The sequence below is a fragment of the Heteronotia binoei genome, chromosome 1 (genome assembly GCF_032191835.1).
Source record: "Heteronotia binoei isolate CCM8104 ecotype False Entrance Well chromosome 1, APGP_CSIRO_Hbin_v1, whole genome shotgun sequence".
NCBI lineage: Eukaryota > Metazoa > Chordata > Lepidosauria > Squamata > Gekkonidae > Heteronotia > Heteronotia binoei.
Window position 1 is genome coordinate 132713106 of NC_083223.1, and position 23163 is coordinate 132736268.

General features: G+C 41.0%; 1 protein-coding gene across 2 annotated transcripts in view; it reads left to right on the plus strand.

The window, feature by feature from the left end:
* Nucleotides 1–23163, plus strand: part of MTHFD1L (methylenetetrahydrofolate dehydrogenase (NADP+ dependent) 1 like) — a 269374-nt gene that overhangs the window by 66449 nt on the left and 179762 nt on the right. For both annotated transcript variants that reach the window (XM_060240830.1, XM_060240823.1), the window contains exons 12-17: nucleotides 4360–4496; nucleotides 5129–5175; nucleotides 5917–6024; nucleotides 8842–8916; nucleotides 16083–16185; nucleotides 21441–21517. In XM_060240830.1, the coding sequence (XP_060096813.1) occupies nucleotides 4360–4496; nucleotides 5129–5175; nucleotides 5917–6024; nucleotides 8842–8916; nucleotides 16083–16185; nucleotides 21441–21517 (547 nt within the window). The remainder of the gene's footprint in view (nucleotides 1–4359; nucleotides 4497–5128; nucleotides 5176–5916; nucleotides 6025–8841; nucleotides 8917–16082; nucleotides 16186–21440; nucleotides 21518–23163) is intronic.

Below are 23163 nucleotides of genomic sequence, written 5' to 3' on the forward strand. Positions count from 1 at the left end.
TTTCATACTAGCAAGTAAGGTTACTCACTTCAAGGTAGGGCCCGGAGTTCTCCGTAATTATAACTGACCCCCATATTACAAAGATCAGGTCCCTGGGAGGAAATGGCAGTTTAGACAGTAAACTCTTATGACAGCACATCCTCACTGAGTTTACTCTCCTCCCCAGACACTTCCCTCAAATCTCTAGGGATTTTCCAAACTGGGGTTGGCAACACTACTGGGAGATGGACAATGAAAAAATGCTGAACCTTGTGGCTGCCCTCCTTTCCTCTGAAGGGCTGATTTGAGATGATTACAGTTCCTAGGCAGAAAATTAAACTCTCCTGTTATCTGTAAAATGGTGATTTTGAGCTGCAGCCATAACATAATTTCTGTTTTGGTCCTTGGTGAGTAGTTGCTCACTGGGTGAATCCTTGATACCATGTCTTTTGGTTCAACTCTGGTCCAAGCTTGAGTCTTGATAATGTCACTGAGAGTCCTCATCTTCCTTAGTTCTGGCTGGAGCGTAGAGCAGTGTAGTTCACCTTCGTGGTTCCCTTGTTTTTATGCCCATAGGACCTTGTGCCCACAGCTTTGAGAGCAGATGTCCCAGGGAGGAGACAGGGCATACTGCTCTATAACAACTGCAAAACAAAGCATCAGATTTTTTTTAAAAAATACAACGAACTCTGCAACAGATATTTCAGACCATATCCCTTACTAGGAGTGATTGCAACATACTGAGTAACAGCTGGACCTTTTGCTTAGTTTCTTTAGCTGAGGGAAAGATGTTTCTAATTAGAGGTGGATTTCTAGCTTGTGTCTTCAAGAGGTCATGCTATAGGAGTTACCCCTTTTTGGCTAGTGTATGCATGAATGCTTGAATGTCCCTGGGAATGAAAATGTAATCCTTAATGTCACATACCTTAAATAAACTACTTATTTCATTGCAAGTATTGAAGTATCGCAGATTTAAACAGTTAAGTGGAGCCTATTTTGGCAAGCATTTTCTCTAGAAAATGAGTGGGAGTGATATGAATGAAAATATTCTTATTTTGTTTGGGGGTTTTTAAGCTCCATTTTTCTCTGGCTGTTAAAAGAGGTGCCCCAAGTGAATGTTTCTGAAATCTTTTTTTTTTGGGGGGGGGGGGTGGGATCCTTAATTATTAATCATATTTTAACTTTACATACAGATGTGAGGACTTTTTCCTCATGACCACTGTAGTGTAGGGGTTAGAGTGTTGGGCTATGATCTGGGAGAACCAGGTTCAAATCTCCACTCTGTTATGGAGGCTTGCTGGGTGACTTTGGGCCAGGTATGCACTCCCAGCCTAACCTAACTCACAGGTTGTTGTGAGAAGAAAGGGAGAATGTATACGCTATTTTTGGTCCCCTTATGGAGAAAAGTGAAATACGAATGGAAGGAAGGAAGGACAGGACAGGACTGAAGTTAACCAGTCATTTAGGGATTCAAAGAAGGAAAATATTCAAATTGTGAAATTAAATTTTATATCACATAAAGTTTTACAAAGATACTGTTTTCAAGTTTTTTTATGCCCAACATGTCGTCTGCATGTACTGAAGGGAAGATGGCACTCTGTATGGGGAACATGTTCTATTAGAACATAAAAAATCCTGCTGGACCAGACCAGTGGTTCATTCTTGTCTTACACAGTGACCCAGCGGTTACGCTGGAGGACTTGTAACGGCATAGAGGCCAAAGCCTTCCCTGGTTGTTGCCTCCAGGCACTGGTATTCAGGGGTTTACTGCCTTTAAATGTTGTCATTCCCTTGTGCAGTTACTTCAGGGTTGTATGGCAGCTGAAAGATGTTGCTATGGAGAGTGGTTAACCTAGTCCTATGTAAGGTTATAGGGATGTTATTTTCTGTTTCACTTTGTGAGAATTTTATTTGGGTGTATATGCAGGACTACTTTTTTGTTTTTTACTTTAAACATTAAAATACCTTAAAACCAGGGGTGGCCAACGGTAGCCTTCCAGATGTTTTTTTGCCTACAACTCCCATCAGCTTCAGCCAGCATGGCAATGGCTGGGGCTGATGGGAGTTGTAGGCAAAAAACATCTGGAGAGCTAACCTTGGCCACCCCTGCCTTAAAACCATTTAAAACATCCACTGTGTCAGCCATTGTGGTTGATCCCTATTCAGATAATAAAAACAGCACAGTGGCTGGGCTTGAAGGGGAGGGATGTTTCTGTATATTAGGGGAAATCCATATGTATGCAACAAATTATGACCTTTACCGCCATAATGGGGAAAATTAATGTCTGTGCATGTGTATCATATTATCATGGAATTCTGGCAAAGCATGCCACTGCAGCAAGAGAAAAAAAGATGCAGCTAAGGTTCACATTTTCCCTTTTTCTTTTCCTCCTTTCTGTTTCCCTCAAATTTTATCGATATAGTACATTTTTATCCCACCTTTCCTCCAAGGAACTGAGAGAGTGTGACTGGCCCAGGGTCACCAGTGAACTTGAGAGTAAAGATTTTAACATTCATTTCCCAGAACAAAGTCTTCCATTCTAATCACTGTGCTGTAGATTCTGGTAAGCCCCTTGCTTACCTTCAGCTATGGGGAGTTGAGATTCCCTAGCCCTCTCCCTCCAGTGTTTTTCTTCCAAGGAAAAGGACTGAGGAATTACACACTGTGCTGAGCCTTGGAGGAACTGACAGGGAAGAAAGACCTATTCTTTCCTGTGGTAGCTTTTCTTATTCTCTGCACTGTGAGAGAGATTCCACACTGCATTTTCCTTAGGTCAGGAGAAACCCTGAAGAGGGCTGAGGAATTGGAAAACCAAAGTAGTGGGTTCCTTGTGGGTCATCTACTCATATATTAATAAAACATGAGAGAAGTAGATATATAAAAATTCCAATTCAACAGGGTGATTAAATACAATAATCCTGTTTTAACAGTAAAACAAGTTAATCAAGAATTGTCTAGAAGCACATCAACATTAGCAAAAAGTCCAAGAAAAAAACATCTTTTCAGGGAGAAAGTTTTACAGCTGAGGTGCTACCAATGAAAAAGCCTTCTAGTTGCCACCTTCAAAAAGTGATGCTGATCTAAACCTGGTCAGCAGGTTGATTCATTGGACTTGGGGCAACAGCCACATGAGTCACAGAAAGATTAAAATAAACAACTATAAATACTCTGAAAATAGTTTTCCCTCCCTCTCTTGCAGTTTATTCTTGACCCTCATCTTCTTGCTGAAAATTTTCCTACTTTCCTACAAGAAATGTACATATAAATATTTGTACTACAGATTCTGACAACTGAATATTGGAACCCTCATCTTTCTAAAGTTTGCACTCTGTTTAGATTGTGACCAGAAATGTACCGTCAGAATCTCAGATGTGTTCTGTTACTTAACAAATCAAGTTAGATTTAGAAAGGTAGAAGTGAAATAATATTTAATTGACTGTATTTTTTTTTACATCATAAGGGATAAGTTGAAGTCCAGCAAAATTAAAGTATACTTCTGTTCCCCTGTAATTCTGGTCTTACATGGGCAGAACTCAAAATGGGTGTTTAGGATTTTGAGTGCAAGAACAGATGTACCGGAATATATGGAGAACCATCACTGTCCTCAGCTAAATGCCTGGCAGAACATTTCTGCCTTACAGACCCTGCGAAACTGCATGAATGTTGTTACACAGAGAGTTCCACCAGGTTGGAGCCAGGTTGTGTGCAGCCATCAAGGACTTTAATGCAGCAGTGTAGACTAAACTCATCAAAGCTTGTGTGACACACAACACCACTAGTCCCTTCTCGGGACTGAGGTTGTAGCAAAAATCAAATAAAAGCTTCCAGTTACATATTTTAACTATGGTAGCACAGCACAGTGACGCTGCTGTTGCTATATATAGGCTTGGATGGTGTGCTAAATAATATCATGCATGAATAAAGTGATTATAATTTTAGAAGGGTAGTTTCCTTACCAAGAGGCATAGTGCTGTTGTGCAAAATTTAATAATTTTCTTTCATTCATGCATGGAACAATTAGGAAATAATGGTTCCCATGGAACACTGGATAAGACTGTTTACTATGTCTTCTGGGTTTTTAAGAATAAGATTTTAAGGTGGTTTGAGAAGCTTTTGTCTGAAATGTAAATCTGTACTGGTTTCAGTATATGCTGCAAAGAACATTGCCAAAACAACAGATATTTTCCCCTTTGCTTTCTGAGTTGCTTAACAAGAAGAGGCACAGATATTGTTGGTTCAAGCAAAATATATGTGGATTTAGTTATTTTGCAATATCACCAATGAATTAAAATTATAAACTTTTCATTTGGCAGCTTTCATATCCTTCATTAGACTGACATAAGTAAATATACTGAATTCTATTCAACTTCATTTTTTAGGATTACACCAACTCCTCTTGGAGAAGGGAAAAGCACTGTGACCATTGGTCTGGTTCAAGCTCTTACAGCCCACCTTAAAGTAAATTCTTTTGCCTGCTTGAGGCAACCTTCACAGGGACCTACCTTTGGTGTTAAAGGTACTTTATATAATATATTTTATATTTCATATGTTTTATATTATAATATGCTATGGTTACCATCTTGTTGACTATTTGTGTGATGCTTAATCTTTGCACTCTTTGGTTGAGGGTCATGGTTGAGTGAAAAAGCATCTGATTTGCATGCAGAATATCCCAGGTTCAGTATCTGCCATCTCCAGTTAATGGATAGAGAGTCATTTTTGGGAAAGGACTTTCCAAGCCTGAGACCCTATGGAGTGACTGCCAGGGTAGGCAATAGTAAATTAGATTTTTAAACAAAGAGACCTATAATATAAGTAGTTAATGAATACAGAACTGAAAGAGAATGCTTTCCATAAAGGGCTTCCAAGAATGGGGGCAAGGCCATTCTTCCAGATTTAGAATCTATCCACTCTGCCTTACTGGTGGTTGACAGTTTGCTGCTTTTCAAAATGTTCATTGTAAATGCAGCAGTATTCAACATTATGAGCACTTGAGTATTTTGAACTGCGGATACTTGTTAGTTTCTTGGTAATTCCTACTAGACAATCCAAATGTCTGATTGGTTCTCTTACCTGCATTTTATTTTTTCATGCCTTTCTGCAGAATGTTTATACTAATTTAATGGAAGCACTTCCTTTTCTGTGTAGGTGGTGCAGCAGGGGGTGGATATGCTCAGGTTATACCAATGGAAGAGGTAAGCTAAAAAATTTCCTTACATCATTATGTTTTTTTAAAAAAAATTACTCTAGTTCTTGTTATTGGAGCAGAGAAAATATATCGAGACAAGCATGGATTTGTCTGAAAAACTACTTAAGGGGTTCAAGTTAAACAGATGCTTAAATAATTGTAGTCTTTATATCCTCTTTTTGAGCTGGTTGAAACCGTTCAGCCCCAGGGTGTCTAGAAAAGATGTTACATTCACAAAAACCATATATAAATACTACTGAAGGAAAAGTACTGAAGAGACTACTGAAGGAAAACACAATAGTGTGCTCTGACTCCATCAAATTAGGTGTATGAGTCAACACTAATATATATATCACTAATATATTAGTGTTGGCTCATACACCTAATTTGGTGGGGTCAGAGTACACTATTGCGTTTTCCTTCAGTAGTCTCCTAATAAATTAAAAGGTCTTCTAAAATCAGCTGTGTGAGTAACATCACAGATACCCTCAGATCCTGAAAAATCCTTCTTTTTCCAAGTTGCCTTAATGCATCCATACTTAAGGTCTATCAGCTAAGATTTATCATATTGAACTGAGGCCATATAACTCATTTTAAATCCCTTCAACCCTAATGATGATGATTTTCCTGCAAGATTTGTAATGTTGTTAATCCCACAGGTGAAAGTACTTGGACAGGTTTTGCCAGTCTGTCTTTGTTTCATAGAGTGTGCTAAACAAATGTCTTTCTCATTTTTGTTCATCTGTAGTTCAACCTTCACTTAACAGGAGATATCCATGCCATTACTGCAGCAAATAATTTGCTGGCTGCTGCTATTGATGCTAGGATTTTGCATGAAAACACACAGTCTGATAAGGTAAGGGTACCTTTTATCATTGTGGACTTTCTGTGAACACTACCATGATAATGTTACAGAGGCTTAACTCAGTGGCTTTCTGAACTGAGACTTATTATTTATCTTCTGAGTATGAAATTGAGTCATGTATTTTCTGCTCGTGTTCCACTCTGGTTAACATGCACTCTAGCCAAGCAGGCTATCCAAGGCAGCAAAACAAACCGTGGAGACCTCAGTCACAGCATTGATTAAAAGAAGCTGCAACCTCTAAATGTAAGGGGAAGGCAAGCCAGCCTTTTCTCTTTAAAAAGAGCAAGTGCCATAGCCTATCTCTGAGTCAGTCAGGATACTAGACAGCTGTGTGTCTGAGCAAAGAACTTGAGCATTCGGTACAGTAAAACTCCCTTTCCTTGCTTTCCTGAAGCAGCAATACTGAGAAAAGTGTAGGGCATGCTTAGAGGCTTCAGTAAACATGTAGCAACAACTTATGCCATTTAAAAGCCAGTCACAGAACTTTTATTGGCATAACAATAACAGCATCAAATCAAGGAAGCATGAAAAAGGTGGTTAATTAAACATTCTAAACAGACTTCTCCTATAAGCACAGTAAAGGAAGCTTGCCATCACTTCGATGGTTTCAGCCTTATTTGAGACTAGTAAGCTCCCTATCTTGCTTTCATCAGATTTACCCTCCATGGATTGCAATATAGGATCTAGATAACATGCATGTAAATCACAGTAGAATCTACAGGATAGAAGTACATAGTATGTTCCTTCAATTTCCCTCAACCTGCAAGGACATAGCCTATCAGAGAGTGGTATTTTTAAAAAAATGGCAGAAGGAAGCACATTAAAACGGGCCAGCATAAATGGCCTTCGAATATGGGGGTCAATCAAATAAGAAAAATACTCTGTAAATTGAACCACTAAAAGGAAACCCCCATTGCATGGGAGAGCAATGCCCAGAAGCAAGACTTCTAAGATCTTGGCCATGTAAAAGCAAAGAAGTTTGAGTACAAAAAGGAGAAAGGAAGGAGGCAAGCTGGAATAAATGCAGATTTCACTGAGAAGTTTAAAAGTACTTGAATAAAATCCACCTAGGCAAAAATGGAAATAAAAATCTGAACATCTCTGCTGTCTAGATACATACCCAAATTGCAGAAGTGATGAATCTAGGATTCTGCCCCCTCCTTGATTTTTTATAGAGGGTCTGGAACAGAACAAAAGACAATGGTTTGAGGTCTGCTTTTACAGGTTATTAGAAAACTAGTATTTAGTCACCTTGCTAGCTTAATTTTTAATGGGAAGCTGGACCTCACTTGGTCAGTTGGGAGGCTTCATGAGTCACTCTAAAGATGTAGTGGAAACCATTCACAGGTAATTTTATTAGCTGGTTAGGAGAGTAAGATTGTCAGACTTGGGATATCTCACTTTCACTGTCTTCTCAGGATGTTCTGAGTCTTCCTGACAGCTGGCTACACCCTGAATTTCTGGCAACACAGCCAAGTTTCATAGGAAAAGGGGGAGCAGATATATTTATTTATTTAGAATATTTTCTGTGCCATCTTTTCAGCATCCCGTTTGAGACAGTTTACAATTAAAAACCACAATATTAAAACACAAGCCAACATAAGCAGCATAAAAATATCCATAAACCAAAAGCAGAGCATTAAAAAAACTGATAAAATAAAATCCTTAAATAAGGCCTAAGTAGAAAAATTGTTTTAGTCTGGCTCATAAAAAAGGTAAAGTAGGTGTCAGGTGAATCTCAAAAGGAAGGGCATTCCAAAGTCAAGGTTCCATCACAGAATATGCCCTGTCTCTTGCCACCAGCTGCCCCATTTCTGAGGGTGTGCACAGAGACCAGAGCTTGAAAGGCAGATCTTAATTGACAGGCTGGCTAGTATGGAAGGAGATGGTCCTTCAGATACCCTGGCCCCAAGGCATTTTGGGCCTTATAGGTAAGAACCAGCACTTTGAATTGTGTCTGGAATTGTGCCCAAAAGTACACCTCATTTTAGAGTGAGATAACTGGCCTGTCACCACACAGGCAAAGCCAGAAACTGTTCTACCTGTCCTGCTTTTTGCCCATCCTCTCTCCTTCCTTGCCCTCCCCTGCTAGAGAAAGCACTATGCAACTGAAGTTGCTAGGGGTGGGGAGCAAGCTTAATCTTGGCAGCAGACTGGGAAGTGGCAGTAGCCCTGGAGCAAGCCAAGCTAACTGGCCCCTGCAGTGGCGCAAGCCAGTGGTGCAGGACTACTCAGTGAAAGGGTGGTAGCAGTGAGCCTTATCTTACCTAGTGCTTCCTCCCATAATGTGGTAGCAATCTGGGAGGAGGCAAATTGTGAGCTGATACTGATTATCTTTGCCACTCTAGGATCTGAGCCAAGTAACCTCTGTACTGCTGGCAAGATGCTGAGGCTTGACTCTGCTTGCTGCTAGCCACCAGTGGCTCCCAAGTGCCCACCAGGAAATTATCCTGTACATTAAATAGGCAATAATGGAATGGTTAGCATTAATTCCTGTATGGAAAGATGAAGTTTGCCATCCACCCCTGCCACACTGACAGGGATCCCTTAGTGAGGTGCAGCATGTGCTTGGGTCCTCACCCTATATAAGCCTTTTTGCCCTCCCAGTCCTCCATCGTGAGAATAAGAATTTTGTTTGTTTCCTTTTAGATTGAATAAGAATATAATGAATGGAGATAAATTTGGAGATGTGTGAGAACATATGTCTGAACCTTGCACTTAGTTTTTTTTTGTCAGGATCAGGATTATGCTGCAAATGAAAGAATCTTGAGGGGCTTTGTCATGATTTTCAATGTATGTTGTTTACAGGCCTTGTATAATAGATTAGTTCCATTAGTTCATGGAATGAGGAAATTTTCAGCTATACAGCTTGCACGCATGAAAGTAAGTTTACTTTTAATCATATTTCAGTAATTCCTCTAGAAGTCATTGATTTTTTAACTATACCCATTGAATTTAAGTTGTCTCAGGGTGTCTGATTGTTTTAAAGCAAATGGGACCAGACAATCCCCCAACAGTGATGGGTTCAGATGAATTAAGTCATTTATGCTGTATCATCATGATTTTTTTATAGTCTTGTGGAATTGCATTTTCCTTGAAGTGTACTAGTATATGATGCACTTCAAGTTCATGACATTCTCAAAATGCACAATTTTCACAGACCACCAAAAGCATGGCAACTTCAGACTTACATTTCCACTCTTTTAGACAATCTAGGAAGTTCCCCCTAGATAGTCTGTAAAAGTGTGAAAATGGAAAACACTGCTAGCCTGAATCCTCCCTGAGATGTTCTGCATACCAGTGCTGCTCTTGTACCTTTCATTCTCTCAGCCAGGTCAGTACTGTTGAGTTCCATCAGGGTTTGAAGCAGCCTGCAAATAAAAGCCAGATACCGCTTTGTGTTAGTAATTTTTTTGTTTTGTTTTGAGAAGACAGGTTGGATAATCTTGGACATGTTTGATTTTCTTTTTGGAATGGCAGATGTGTTTTCGCAATGCAGCAAGCAGACTAACAATGCTATATTTCATAGTTTGTGAAGATAGATTTTTTTTCCTTTATAATTTTTATTTTCAGTATTATTCATTTACAATTTAACATATTTATTAAATCATTAATAATGACGCAATACAAATAGTTATTATTTTGGTATCATTTTACAGGTAAATATTAAAATAACAGCCAATGGTCAAATAATAATCAAAAGTACAGCATTCTAAGATATAATCTATTCTTTGGCATAACCGCATTTTCAGTAAGGTAGTCAACAATGGGGTACCAAATTAAAACTAATTTAGATTTGTAAGCTTCTGAAGTTGTTGTGGTTAAATTAGATGTAATTTTATACATTATAAAACCTTTCTATAGCTGGTTTTGCCATGCTAAGATAGTTTAACAACAAAAAGGGGATCACAGTTAATGGAACAGACAATGGAAATTAAACAACTACTGTGATATGTTGATTAACAAAGTTGATTAAAACAATTTAAAACTTTTATATATGTTATTACTGTACATTTTAAATTTTGCATTCTTCATATTGTAACAAAGGTCCAATTTAAATATCCATTCATATATTTTAATACTTCGTATTATAAATTTTTGCATATTTCATGTTGTAACAGAGGCCCAATTTTAACATTCCCATATTGCAACAAAAGTCTATGAGCACCCGGATATAGGCCCATTTCATCAGTAGACTTCCTTGGGAGTAATTCCTTTCTATGTTTCTTCCAGGTTTAACAGCCACTAGTACCAACCAAATGTTAATATTCTTCTGCCACATCTTTTCTCTCATTCACTCCAAGACACTTAAGTGTGTATATTTTTCATATAGAAGCTAGAGCCAGTACAAAGTGATTCATTTAACCAGATGCTCAAGCCTTCTGGAGTTTGCTGGCCTATAGCCCTCTATAATATATTCAGCAAGCTGTTCTTAAGATGGCCAGTTGCTCTTATTTTCTTTACAATTAATTTTTAATTTTGATATCAAGCAAGCCCTTCTTTTTGCAGCAATTTTAGCTCAAAACACTTGTATGATTTTAAACAGACCAGTACTGTGCCTATCTTGAATCCAAAACCTCTTAGAATTTACTGGCCAGGATAGGCCCATTCAGTCCAACACTCAGTACAGTGGCGAACCACCACCACCCCCCCTTAAAAAAAAAAAAACAGGTGCCATCAGGAGGTCCATCAGTGGTGCCAGGAGACTAGAAGCCCCCCCCCCCCTCAACACAGAGCATCACTGCTCCAGTCAGAGTCCATCTATGCCCTGTGGCTAATAGCCACTGCTCCATATGTTTATACAATCCCCTCTTGAAGCCATTTGTGCATGTAGCTGCCACCACCTCCTGTGGCAGTGAATTCCATGTGTTAATCACCCTTTGGGTGAAGAAGTACTTCCTTTTATCCATTCTAACCTGACTGCTCAGCAATTTCATTGAGTGTCCACGAGTTCTTGTATTGTGAGAAAGGGAGGAAAGTACTTCTTTCTCTACCTTCTCTATCCCATGCATAATCTTGTAAATCTCTATCATGTCACCCCTCAGTTGACATTTCTCCAAGCTAAAGAGCCCAAAATGCTTTAACCTTTCTTCATAGGGAAAGTTTTCCAACCCTGTAATCATTCTAGTTGCCCTTTTCTGCACTTTTTCCAATGCTGTAATATCTTTTTTGTGGTGTGGTGACCATAATTGTACACAGTACTCCAAATGAGTACTGGCTAGTTTGATACTGGCTAGTTTGTTTTCAATTCCCTTCCTGATAATCCCCAGCATAGCACTGGCCTTTTTTTATTGCAGTCATACATTGTCTCAGCGTTTTCAGTAAGCCATCTATCATGACCCCAATATCTCTCTCTTGTTCAGTCTCTGCCAGTTCAGGCCCCATCGACCTGTATCTATAGTTAGGATTTTTGGCCCCAATGTGCATTACTTTGCACTTGTCCATGTTGAACTTCATTTGCCACGTTGATGCACACTCACCCAGCCTTAACAGATCCCTTTGGAATGAACAGATTCCTTTGAGAGTCAAAACTGTGATAAAGGGAGTATCTGACAAAGGGAGCTTTGAATCTCAGAAGCTTATACCCCAGAAATCTTGTAGGTCTCTAGGGTGTTTCTGGACTTGAATCTAGGTATTCTTTTAAACAGTCTTTTATGAAAGTTGGGTATTTCATAAGTTCATTCTTAGTTCTGCAGACATTCCAATAGGAATTCTCAACCTGGACATGCATTTTTGCTTTGTTGAAAAATGGTTGCATTTTTCTGATTTTAATACATTTTTGCCTATTGACATATTATCAGCTGCCTTGATCCTTTATGGAAAGGCAGGGTAAAAAGACTTAATTTTTTAAATGAAATTTTAGCCAAACGCCCACATACTAGTTTATTGCTGTTAAGTTTCTGTTTATTCATTAATTAATGATGTGAAAACAAATTAAAACTTGCAAAAAGATTATTTGATCGGCTTATGAAAAAGCTGTAATCAGCGATCACGTGAAGGTGAATTTTCCCTTTTAAGCCAATATCTGAGGTTGGACTCTGAACTGCATGATGAATTTGGCGTAATATACCCATTGAAGATTGAAAATTTCTTCGGAGTCACCCAGTGGAATGGACATATTAGTGGGACTTTCCTTTTAACCATTTTGATACTGTTGTAAAAATTTATTGAAGCTCATGCACTTACAGAGTGAAATATTTTTCCTAGTGTAATTGTTTGATTTTTTGGGGAGGCACAGTTGTTTTTGGTTGCTTATTCATCCAAGAGCGGCTACTCCAAAATAAACCTAATTAGAAAACATGTCTGAATACTCTGTGCTATTATTTCAGATCATTAAAAGTAAATGGGAGCTGAGGAGATGACCTGCTTGGGAAAATTGTGCCGCAACTTAGTACAATTCGTAGGAGGACATCTCCCCATACCAGTGAGGGATGGGGTCCATTTTGCACCAGTTTAGCACCCACCATTTTAGGTGCCTTAGAGAAGAGAGGCAGAGCTCTTGCTGTCACTGACGAGGCCACCTGCATGGCACTTGCTCTCTGCCTTATCTCCCCGTCCCCTCGACCCACTTATCTCCCAGTAGTCCTGGCTCTGTGCGCTTGCCTCGTCTCGCTCCCCCTCCCTCCCTCTGTGCAAGTGGAATCATGCTCAGCAGCCTCAAGAGCCCCGGCCCCCGAGGCCCGCCCAACCAACTTTCCACCACATGCCTTCCTCGTGGCATGGCCTTTTCCTGAATTTGTTGCTTACTAGTCTGCTGTCAACTCAATACTATGGCCAGTGCCCAGCCGTCAGTCCGAGGGATGGAGGAGGAGGAAATCAGCCAGATGATCTGCCTGGTGGCGCAGCGAAAAAGGGGCAGAGGAGTCGGTCATTGGCAGCAGTAGCAGCAGGTGACATGTGCTGCTCTATTCATTGCCTGCTGCTGATTGGCAAAGTGTGAACAAAAAGGAGGATGCTGAGGAGGTGGAGCCAGGCAGAGCCTCCTTGCGTGTGCATACAGTGCCGCTGCCAGTCTTGTGTGCATGTGTTTTTTGGAGTTGCCCTGCACCTGGCCAGCCTGGTCGAAGGGAGGTGACAGGTGGAGGGGGGTTGGCTGGCATCACAGTACATCTACATCTCACGGTACCCCTAGGAAGTGTTCATGGTACCCCAAGGTACCACGGTACCCTGGTTGGAAATCACTGTATTAAATGTAAACGCAGAAGAAAACTCTTAAAATATCAGACAAAATGGAATATTGTCAAAATAGACTCACAGATCAAGATTGGAACATAATATGATCTTCTTCTAGCTATAATTCAAAAGTTTTTAGTATTAAATATCAAACTATCAGACTAATGATGCAGTGGCATATTCTTCCAGCTATATTACACTTTATGAGAAGGGATATTGATCCCAATTGTAGGAATTTATGCGTATTAAAAGGCAAATTCTTGCATTGTTGTTGGATATGCAAATATATAAATCATTTTTGGCTCCAAATAATTCAACATATCAATGGGCCATTGGCCTGATCCAACATGGCTTCTCTTATGTTCTTAAAAGCTGCCCCCAAAAGCTGCTCAAATCTAGCTGTTCTACTGCAGACCAACATGGCTGTCTTCTGAAACAATTTTCATATCATAACATAAAACATCTGCCTTTCCCTCTTTTTATTTTTGTAATATCTGGCTTGATAAAGAGTTCTGGTGAACTAAAGAACTTACAGTGTTTTGTGCCACAGGGTTGTTCCTAATATCATTACATGGATTGTGTTGTTGATTTTTTGAATTTAAAATATGACCAATGTCTTAATGTGAATCCGTATGCAAACAGATAACCAGTGTATTTGCTTGAGAACAGGTTAACAAGTTCAAAGATACTCATTGTAGTTAAACGTCAGGCAGCCACAGTTTGTGCTAACTGAAGCTTCTGAGTTTTCTGTGAAGGCAACTCGTAGCACATTACAATAGCCCAATCTATTTAACTATGGTTCTTATCACTTTATGTAGGAAGAGACAGCTGTCATATATTACAGCATGTGTACATTGCACTTACAGATAATTTTCCACTACAAATAATTGCTAGTTGCTTGGAATGCTGATAAGCATATGCTTTCAGAGAATGAGCATATGATTTGTGCTAGAATTTGATAAGAGGGGAAATGAGTATGATTTGATTGGGAGTGTCTGGTTACTAACTTTTTCCTTCTGTAGCCAGTTTTGATATATGGAAAGTGACCTGTTGGCTCACAGCAATCACTTTCAGGGGGTAATTTATGGTACCAGTGAGTATAGTTGATAACTACTGGGTGGCAATGGATGGTTACAAAGTACTTAAAAAATCTGATATTTTTTGGTTTTTAAATTACCACTGACAGTTTTTTTTAAAAGTGTATATTTTAAAGTTTTAGGCAACTCAGTTACCCTGAAATAAAACAGGACATGGGTAGTAACTATGTTTGTGGCTCTCACTGATATGTGATTTGAGTTTATCTGTTCAAAACTATTTTCATTGGAGTTTCATTGCTACTCCAAACATTGGGGGGGGGGGGGGGGTAGTAATTTGATGATACGGTTCCAAAAGCTGTTTTACTGGTTGTAATTTTGTACCTGGTTTCTTCTTACATGTTTGCATTTTAGTCATCTAAGTAGGGAGGTTAAACTTACTTAAATGTGGGGAATTTTAATGAAATTCAGATTTATAGTTTATGCGAAACAAGTATGGCCCATGAAAATTTCATTGGTCTTAATTATGCTTTCTGTTGTAAAGGTGTGGGGGGGTGTCACATTGCTGTCAAAAGGCTGGGCAGAGGAAGAAATCCCAGAATATCTAGTACAGGGAATATGACCTCAGAACCCTATTTCCCACCACTGAAGATTCTTTCAGTAGCAAAGAAGGGTGTAGCTCCCCTTCCTGCTGAGGAGCAGTTGCAAGGAGAGGCACTGGGGTTTGATAATGCATGTTAACAGTCCAATTTCCTGTCCTATAAGAACTTTTAATATCAACTCTATGGACCTTATTCACCTCCAAAGGAACTTTTGTTGTCCAGGCAACTGACAAACAAAAGAATCCTTGGGAGGCTAGTGCAGCAACAAAACCCGCCAATTTTGACAGACAGGCACTTTTGTTGCCCCAGTTAACAGAAAAATGCCATCAAACAGCTAAATCTGACAAACAGCTGTTCTTGTTACCAAACTGGTACTGTATGCTGAAAGCTCACAAGATGCAGGCAAGTTTTCCCCCATCCTGCCAGTGGGTATGCATCCCAATATTTCCCCACCACATTGTGAATTTTGTTCTGGTAAAGCGGCAACCACTCCATTCAGTACCAAATGAAGTATTGACTGGTGGCTTCAGGGAATCTACGTATGGAGAACAGGATGAAGAGTAGCTATGCTGGGGATGTGGGCCTTCAGTCACAATAAGGGCCTTGGCTTCCAGGTGGGGTCCTTCACTACTCATAATTAAGCATTCAGTGATTACCTCTTCCTCAGACTCTCACAGCAGTTCTACAGCTGTTCATTTTCTTTCATGCATGTTTGGAATTTTGAACAGAGTTCGCTCTTGCACACTATAAATGTTGGATAAATTCCAATGGAGAAATGTACACCCAAAACAGTGGAGGACCCTGATCATTTACAGTTGTATAATACAGAAACTTGGTTTTAAATTGCATGTGCTGATTTAACTGGTAATCATTTACTTTATCAAAGAATGGCAGCTTGTACTGTGAAAGTTTGATTCTAGCACTGTCCCTATGATGTATTAGTAATTTAATCATATTTAGAAGTTAAGAATTAAAATGAGAAACTAAGATAAGTACAGTTTTGCTCAGGATGGTCTTCTACCCAAAACCACAAACAGTTGTAGCCTGGCCCTTTAGTGGGCATAGCAACAGCTACACAACACTGAACAAAGCATGTGGTGGCTGGAGTTATGTGACCTCTTCTGCACCAACCATTGTGACCATGACAGGGACACTATGCTTTGTGGGTGGATTTTGTGACTTGAGTCCTCCATACATTTCTGGAACTTTCTAATCAACAAGTCTGATTCTTTCCCCCCAGCGGCTGGGAATAAATAACATGGATCCTGACACTTTAACAGCAGAGGAGATTCACAAATTTGTGCGACTTGACATAGACCCTTCTACAATAACATGGCAAAGAGGTAGGCGTTAATAGAGGCAACAAATTAGGCCACATGTCATGCAGAAGACTGGCACTCTGCATATTTTTTTCTTCCTTCAAAGTAGCTGTGGTGAGCTCTGAATTTGATTGGAGCAACAAGACTGGGGCAGAGGTGTGTGTGTGTGTGACCCTTGCTCCCATTTTAGTTTCCCTGTCTCTAGCCCCTCCTCTGAAGCTGTTGTGGGAAAGAGAGGGAGACATACAGATACAATTCATGGCCAATCCTGGGTGCTATGATTATCTTGGTTGTGGGTTCAGCCACTACACAGAATTCCAACCTTCACAACCTGGAGCTCAGCCTGGGAGAAGAGAAGGAGAAACTGGTTAAAAATGTAACTCTATCTAAAAAGTCTTCCTTAGGCAGAGTCCTATTTTCCCAGCAACAAAAGAGAAGGAATGAGAAGTCGGTTGCTGTTCTTCTTTCACTTAGCTCAACTCTGTTGACTAGACAGCAGTCCTGTAGGTACTTTTTAGAACTCTAAGGAGAGCAAGACCAGCCACACACATATCAGGTTAGAGCTAACAAATTAACTAGTTTCCAGCAGCTATAGATTCTGGAAATTCTGGCATGTCAAACCATGCCCTCCTCCCATTTCCACTCTAACCTTGGAAAGGAGCACCCTTTGATGCTTGGAAGACCCAGGGCTTGACACGCCTGAATTTCCAGCAGCTAGAGCTGCTGGAAATTCAGGCACATCAAGCCATGCCCCCTCCCCTTTGCACTCTAGCTTTGGAGAGGAGCACCCTTCGATGCTAGGAAGATCTGCCGCACTTCAGGCCATACCCATAGCACGTCAAGCCATACCCCCTCCCCTTTCCACAACAGCCTTGGAGAGGAGCACCCTTCGATGCTAGGAAGACCCAGGGCTTGATGCACCTGAATTACTAGTGACTATAGCGGCTATGCCCCCCTCCCCTTTCCACTCTAGCTTTGGAGAGGACCACCCTTCAATACTAGGGGGATCCATGGCTTGAAGTGCCTGAATTTCCATCAGTTATAGTGGGGAGGAGGCAAGGGCAGCAGTGCTTTTTCAGTGGGTCGCTTGCCACTGTTGCCCTCAGCGCTGATTGTGAGTGTGCCAGAGGGGCATAGGCGGTTTTCCCCACCAATCAGCTGATTGGCAGGGGGTGTTGGCCCTTTAAGAGCCCGGGAACATGACACTTCACTGTCCCTTCCTGGACCTTAAAATTGTGAAGGGAAGAAGGAAGAGGCACTGTGGAGGGGGGCAGCAGGGTGGCGAGGCTGCCTGGAGTGCTATGCGCCTAGGGCCGGCCCTGCATGGGACCAGTCCATGGACCGGGGGCTGGGGACCCCTGATCTACACCATCTCTTTGCAACTGTTCCTTCTGCATGAGTTCTAACCTCACCTTGTTTGAGGCAAAAATGGTTTCATGTGTACATATGAAGAAAAGGTGCTTAAGTAAAATTTAGCAACTGCCTAATCACTTCTTTTTCACCTTCCTTCACACTAACTCTGCATATTGTTTTATATTTTAAAACTATTACATCTAAGCTATTTCCCAGTTTTTAAGACGTTCTTGCCTATGACTGTCCTTGGCCAATTTAACCACAATGTCTCTCTTTTCTTGCTTCCAGATACTTAGCAGAGGGTCAGTCAGTGGTCACTGTTTCTTTTTAACCACAACTTAGCAATTTGTCCTGTTTTGACACAAGAGTTCCTTTACTGTTGGAATCTTCCTTATTTCCCCCCATCCGTAACCTCTCAGGCTTTTTAAATTCCTTAGCCAAGTTCTGACTTCAGTGTGAGGTTCCTGATGTCCCCTTCAGATGGCCTCATTATACTCTGGAGGGAGAAAAAGAGAGTATTCCCAGAGTGGGGGTGGGGAGAGAGAAAAAGGTAAGGAACACAGAAGGTGAGGCATGCCCCAAAGAACTTGGTCTTTGGCTTCTTTGCTTATAAGGCACAGGAGATTGTGCATTTTAGAGTTAGCTCATATGTTATATAAGCTGACTGAGACATCTGCTAAACAACAGAAAATGAGGTGTATTCAACATTTGAGGGATCAGAAGTATCCATAGTGGGAAAACTACTACAGAGACATTACATAATCAATGCTGAATACCTGGAGCTGGAAAGAACTGAAAGCATAGTCATCCTCATAATCCCTTTTTGGAGCAGAAATCAAGTCTGGGAAGATAAAGTCCAGACACCTTGGAAGAGAATAAAATAAACCAAATCAAGGAGCAAGAATCTGTGTATGTGTGATAATAGAATTGCACTGTATAGCTTGGGGTGTTACCAGCTTCCTGGAATTTTTCAGGCACTGCAACCCTGGAAACTTTAGCCAGCAATTCCTATCAATCACAGTAGCAGCGTTTGAATGGCCTAGTGACTGAGGAAGCCCAGTTAAACTGCAGAGCATTCAATAGTGTTTATGGAGTTTTCTGTGGCTTGGAAACCGTAGTGTTTAAGTCAAAAGAGGCGGGGGGGGGGGTGGAATTCATCTCTGTTATTATGGATGGCAGGCTGAATGATACGGAGGCTAACAGATCTTGGCCTCTTGATTCTTGCTGAGAGACACTCTGAATACATTGTTGTCTGCTGTATTCATTTGGTATCATTGCTTATTTATAATTGTGTGTCTTTGTGTGGAAGGAGCCATCTAGACTTACCAGTTCTCTGCTCTTATCTGTTTATCTTGCTCCTACTAAGAAATTAATTGGAGTGTCAGTTATTCTCGAAAGAAATTTATGCTGAAGTAAATGTGGTCTTCACAAATATCCTTCTTCTACACCCAGCCTGAGGGCAAATTCTGACAGAATACCCCTAGTGTTAAAAGCCACTGGAAGTACTTCTATCTGATGGCAGTTGCATAATGTTTGAGAGCTGTTTTGTATTTGGATGAGCCAAACTCTTGGAAATTATGTACGCTGGCATTGGTTATTTTCTGTGGCAGCATCTTCCATTTTAAAAAAGCATTTATGTGATAAGCAGCTCTCATACTTGCATCTCCTGCACTGTGTTATTCTTGTGTCTAGCATTTCTATCTGTCTTTAGTAAAAGGAGGTACTTCTTCACCCAAAGGGTGATTAACATGTGGAATTCACTGCCACAGGAGGTGGTGGCGGCTACAAGCATAGCCAGCTTCAAGAGGAGTTAGATAAAAATATGGAGCAGAGGTCCATCAGTGGCTATTAGCCACAGTGTGTATATATGTGTGTGTGTGTATACCGTATTTTTCGCAGCATAAGGTGCTCCGGACGATAGGACGCACCTTCCTCCTGGGGGGCGATCCGCTGCCTCTGCCTCTGATCCGGCGCTTCCCCCGCGCCTCCCTGCCTGGCTCCATCTTCTTCCAGCAAGCACTGGGATCGCTCCACGTGGCCCCACTGCAAACCCAGCACTTTGCGAGCGCCGGCTGCGGAGGGGGCAGTGTGCTTCCTCCTTGCCTGTGTGCCTAGCTCCACCTCTGATGCTTAAAGCAAGTGCTGGGATCGCTTCCTCCGATCCCAGCGCTTGCTTTAAGCATCACAGCTGAAGCCAGGCACACAGGCAAGAAGGAAGCACCCGCCCCCTCCGCAAACCCAGCGCTTCGCGAGCGCCGGCTGTGGAGAGGGCAGCGTGCTTCCTCCTTGCCTGTCTGCTGGCTCCAGCTCTGATGCTTAAAGCAAGCGCTGGGATCGGAGGGCGGAGGGAGCGATCCTGGCGCTTGCTGTAAGCGTCAGAGCTGGAGCCAGCAGGCAGGCAAGGAGGAAGCACGCTGCCCTCTCCACAGCCAGTGCTCGTGAAGCGCTGGGTTTGCGATGGGGCCACGTGGAGCGATCCCAGCGCTTGCTGGAAGAAGCTGTAGCCAGGCAGGCAGGCGCAGGGGAAGAGCTGGGATCGGAGGTGGAGGCAGCGGATCGCCCCCCCCCCCCCCCCCCCCGGAGGAAGCTACGTATCTTCGCTCCATAAGAATCCAGGGCTTTTCAGTTTAGAAAAGAGATATAATAGAGCTTTATAAAATTATGCATGGGGTGGAAAGAACTGACAAAGAGAAAATCTCTCCCTCTCTCAAAATTTTAGAATTTAATGACATCCAATGAAACTTTATGAGCAGTAAGTTCAGGATGCAAAAAAGGAAATCTTGCTTTACACAGAGAGTGATTAAAATGTGGAATTCACTGCCAGAGGATGTAGTGATGACCACAGAAATAAACAGCTTTAAAAGAGGATTAAATAGATTAATGGAGGATAAAGTTATCAATGACTACTAGCCATGGTAGCTGAAGGGATCCTCCACATTCAGAGGAACTCATCCTCTGAATCCCAGAGCCAGGATGCATCATCATCCTGAGGGGAAGACTTCAGCTTCTGTGCCCTGTTGTTGGCTGTCCAGATGAATTGGTTGGCCACTGTGTGAGACAGGATGCTGGACTAGATGGACTACTGGTCTGATCCAGCAAGGCTGTTCTTATTTTTTATACAATTTTAATGTTGTAAAGGCCATAAGTATAACAGTGCAATACCATGTATAGGTATTGTAGTCTAATCTGTTATCCTAAACATTGTTACTAGAGTATAAATTTGACTGAAATTAGTGACACTTTCAATTGAGTAAACGTTAGGATTGCCTAGTAATAATTACTTTTTAAAAAACCTTCATACTCTGAAGTTCAGAGTAGAATATACACTTTCAGTATGTGAAGTGATTAACACAAACCGAGCCATGCTTCAAAGCTTGTGTTTCTGTGGTTCTTCCCTCTTCTGACGTAACTATGGGCCAAACTAAGCAAGACATTGGCCTCCTGTCTCTTTAACGATCTATAATTATCAGCCATTGCGGGCACAGGGTTATTCAGAAAGACACTGTATTGCTGAATGAAAAGAGATTCTTACATCTTTTCCAGTGTAAATCACACCTCACCCTCATGCACTTCTGTATGTTTTCCTGCTACAGGGACAAATAGAATGCAGTGGCATGGGGAGAAAGTGTTAAGCCTTCCTTTCCCCAGCGCTGCAGTCCCAATCCAGGCTGGGGTCTCCCATGACTGCCATTTGTAGAAACTAAAAGAGGCAGTAGATTGGATCATGGATCTCTAGTGCCGTGATTCCTTAATTAACACATTGTTTTAAATTGTTACATTATATTGTTTCTATTAAAAGAAAATGGCATGTATGAAAGAAAGTATATTCTTGTAATAGTGTGATATGTGGAGATAGCGCCCTTGGAACTGGGCACTAGTGGAGCATTTTTAAATCTTTTGTTAAAAAAAAATGTCTCTCATTTCAGTGTTGGATACAAATGACAGATTTCTTAGGAAAATAACAATTGGGCAAGCCAGTACAGAGAAGGGCTTTTCCCGTCAAGTAAGTAAAGTCTTTTAATGTGAACATTTTTTCTCTTTCTCATTTTCTCTTTCAGACTGCATTCACTTAGGTGAGCTATGATAACCATCATTGCTTCAGTTTGTGGGGAAATAATTGCTTAAAAGTAACTTCTTTAGACAGTAAGATTTAATAAAGTATCAAAGGTGTAAAAATGATTTATATAGAGAATGTATATCCCACTTTTCCAGAGGTATGCTTGAGAAGCTTACAAGAAAAAAAAATCCATAAACAGCAACAGAAATTACTAATATTAAAAATAAGCCATTAAAAACAATCATAGGGCAGTCCAAAATATCTATAAAACTGTCCTCAGGCTAGAAGTAGACCACAGAATAGCTAAAAAGATAAAAACCCTTTGTTAAAACCTAGCTAAAAATTGGTATTTTGTTGTGATGCCTAAAATACAGTGACATAGGCATTAGTTAAACCTCAAGGGGGGGGGCATTCCAAAGGCAAGGTGCTACCCCTGAAAAGGCCCTGCCTCTAAACTGCAGAGGTCAGGGCTTGGGAAGCAGATCTTAAGTAAAATTAGAAATTAAAATCTCACCATGTCATCAGTGTTAAGTCAACTCTTTTAAAAAAATTATTTTTTTGTGAATCTCAATATGTTTTAGCACAAATGGTTCCCATGTACATTACATTGCAAGCCTATTTCTTTCAGTGACCAAATATAATACGCTAGATCCATGAAAGTGTTCCAGGTAGAATAATAAATATACTTCAAGCATAATGGGTTTCATTCTGCCATTTAGGACATTTAGGGTTCCAGTGAGGAGGGGAGTCAGGTAAGATCAACCTCTACTCCTTCTTATGCTACTGGAAAAGCTGGGATGGTCAAATCCCACATGAGAAACAGATAATTGTGATGCTGTCTGAAGTATTGTAAAAAGTGCAGCCCAGCCCTTTAAACACACATTTGTGGACAGACAGAGAAGGGGTGGAAAACTGTCTTTCAAATTGCTATGGAGGGGATGGCAATATTGGATGCAACCATGGAGGCTGAGCTTACATATCTTCCCACAGGCAGCCTGTGGTACATGTCTTAACAGCTACTTCATCACTCCAGTTCCCTGCCTTAGTTAGGACTCATTGTGATGACAGCTTCCTGGGCTCATTCTGATGACAGCTGCCCATGGTTTTTCTTCATTACACTGCTGATCCCTTCATCTGTGAGAACAAGCAGGGGATGGATATTGGTTAAAGATCTCCTGTTATCTGTAGCCTGCAAATTGGGAGAGAAATTAGAGTGAAAAATTAGAGCCACCTTGGCAGGCTCCTTGGGCTGCCTGTAAGCAGTGTTCCTTCTAAGCTGAGTTAGTGTGAGCTAGCTCACAGTTTTTTTAGACTCAGGCTCACACCTTTTTGTAGTAGCTCAGGAAGGATGGCCCCAGAGCAAACTAATTTACACAGTAGTCAAATTGCTTGCTCACAATGCTGGTAGCTCACAGAGTAGAATTTTTGCTCACAAGACTCCAGAGCATAGAGGAAGCGATGGTTGTAAGCGTCCTGAACAGGGAAAGGCTACAGTCATATACTATCCAGAATCTACCAAACTGGAAAATCCAGGGATGTGTTTGGACTAAGCAGTTAAGGAACTTCAAGTGCCTCTATCTTTGTATACCTTT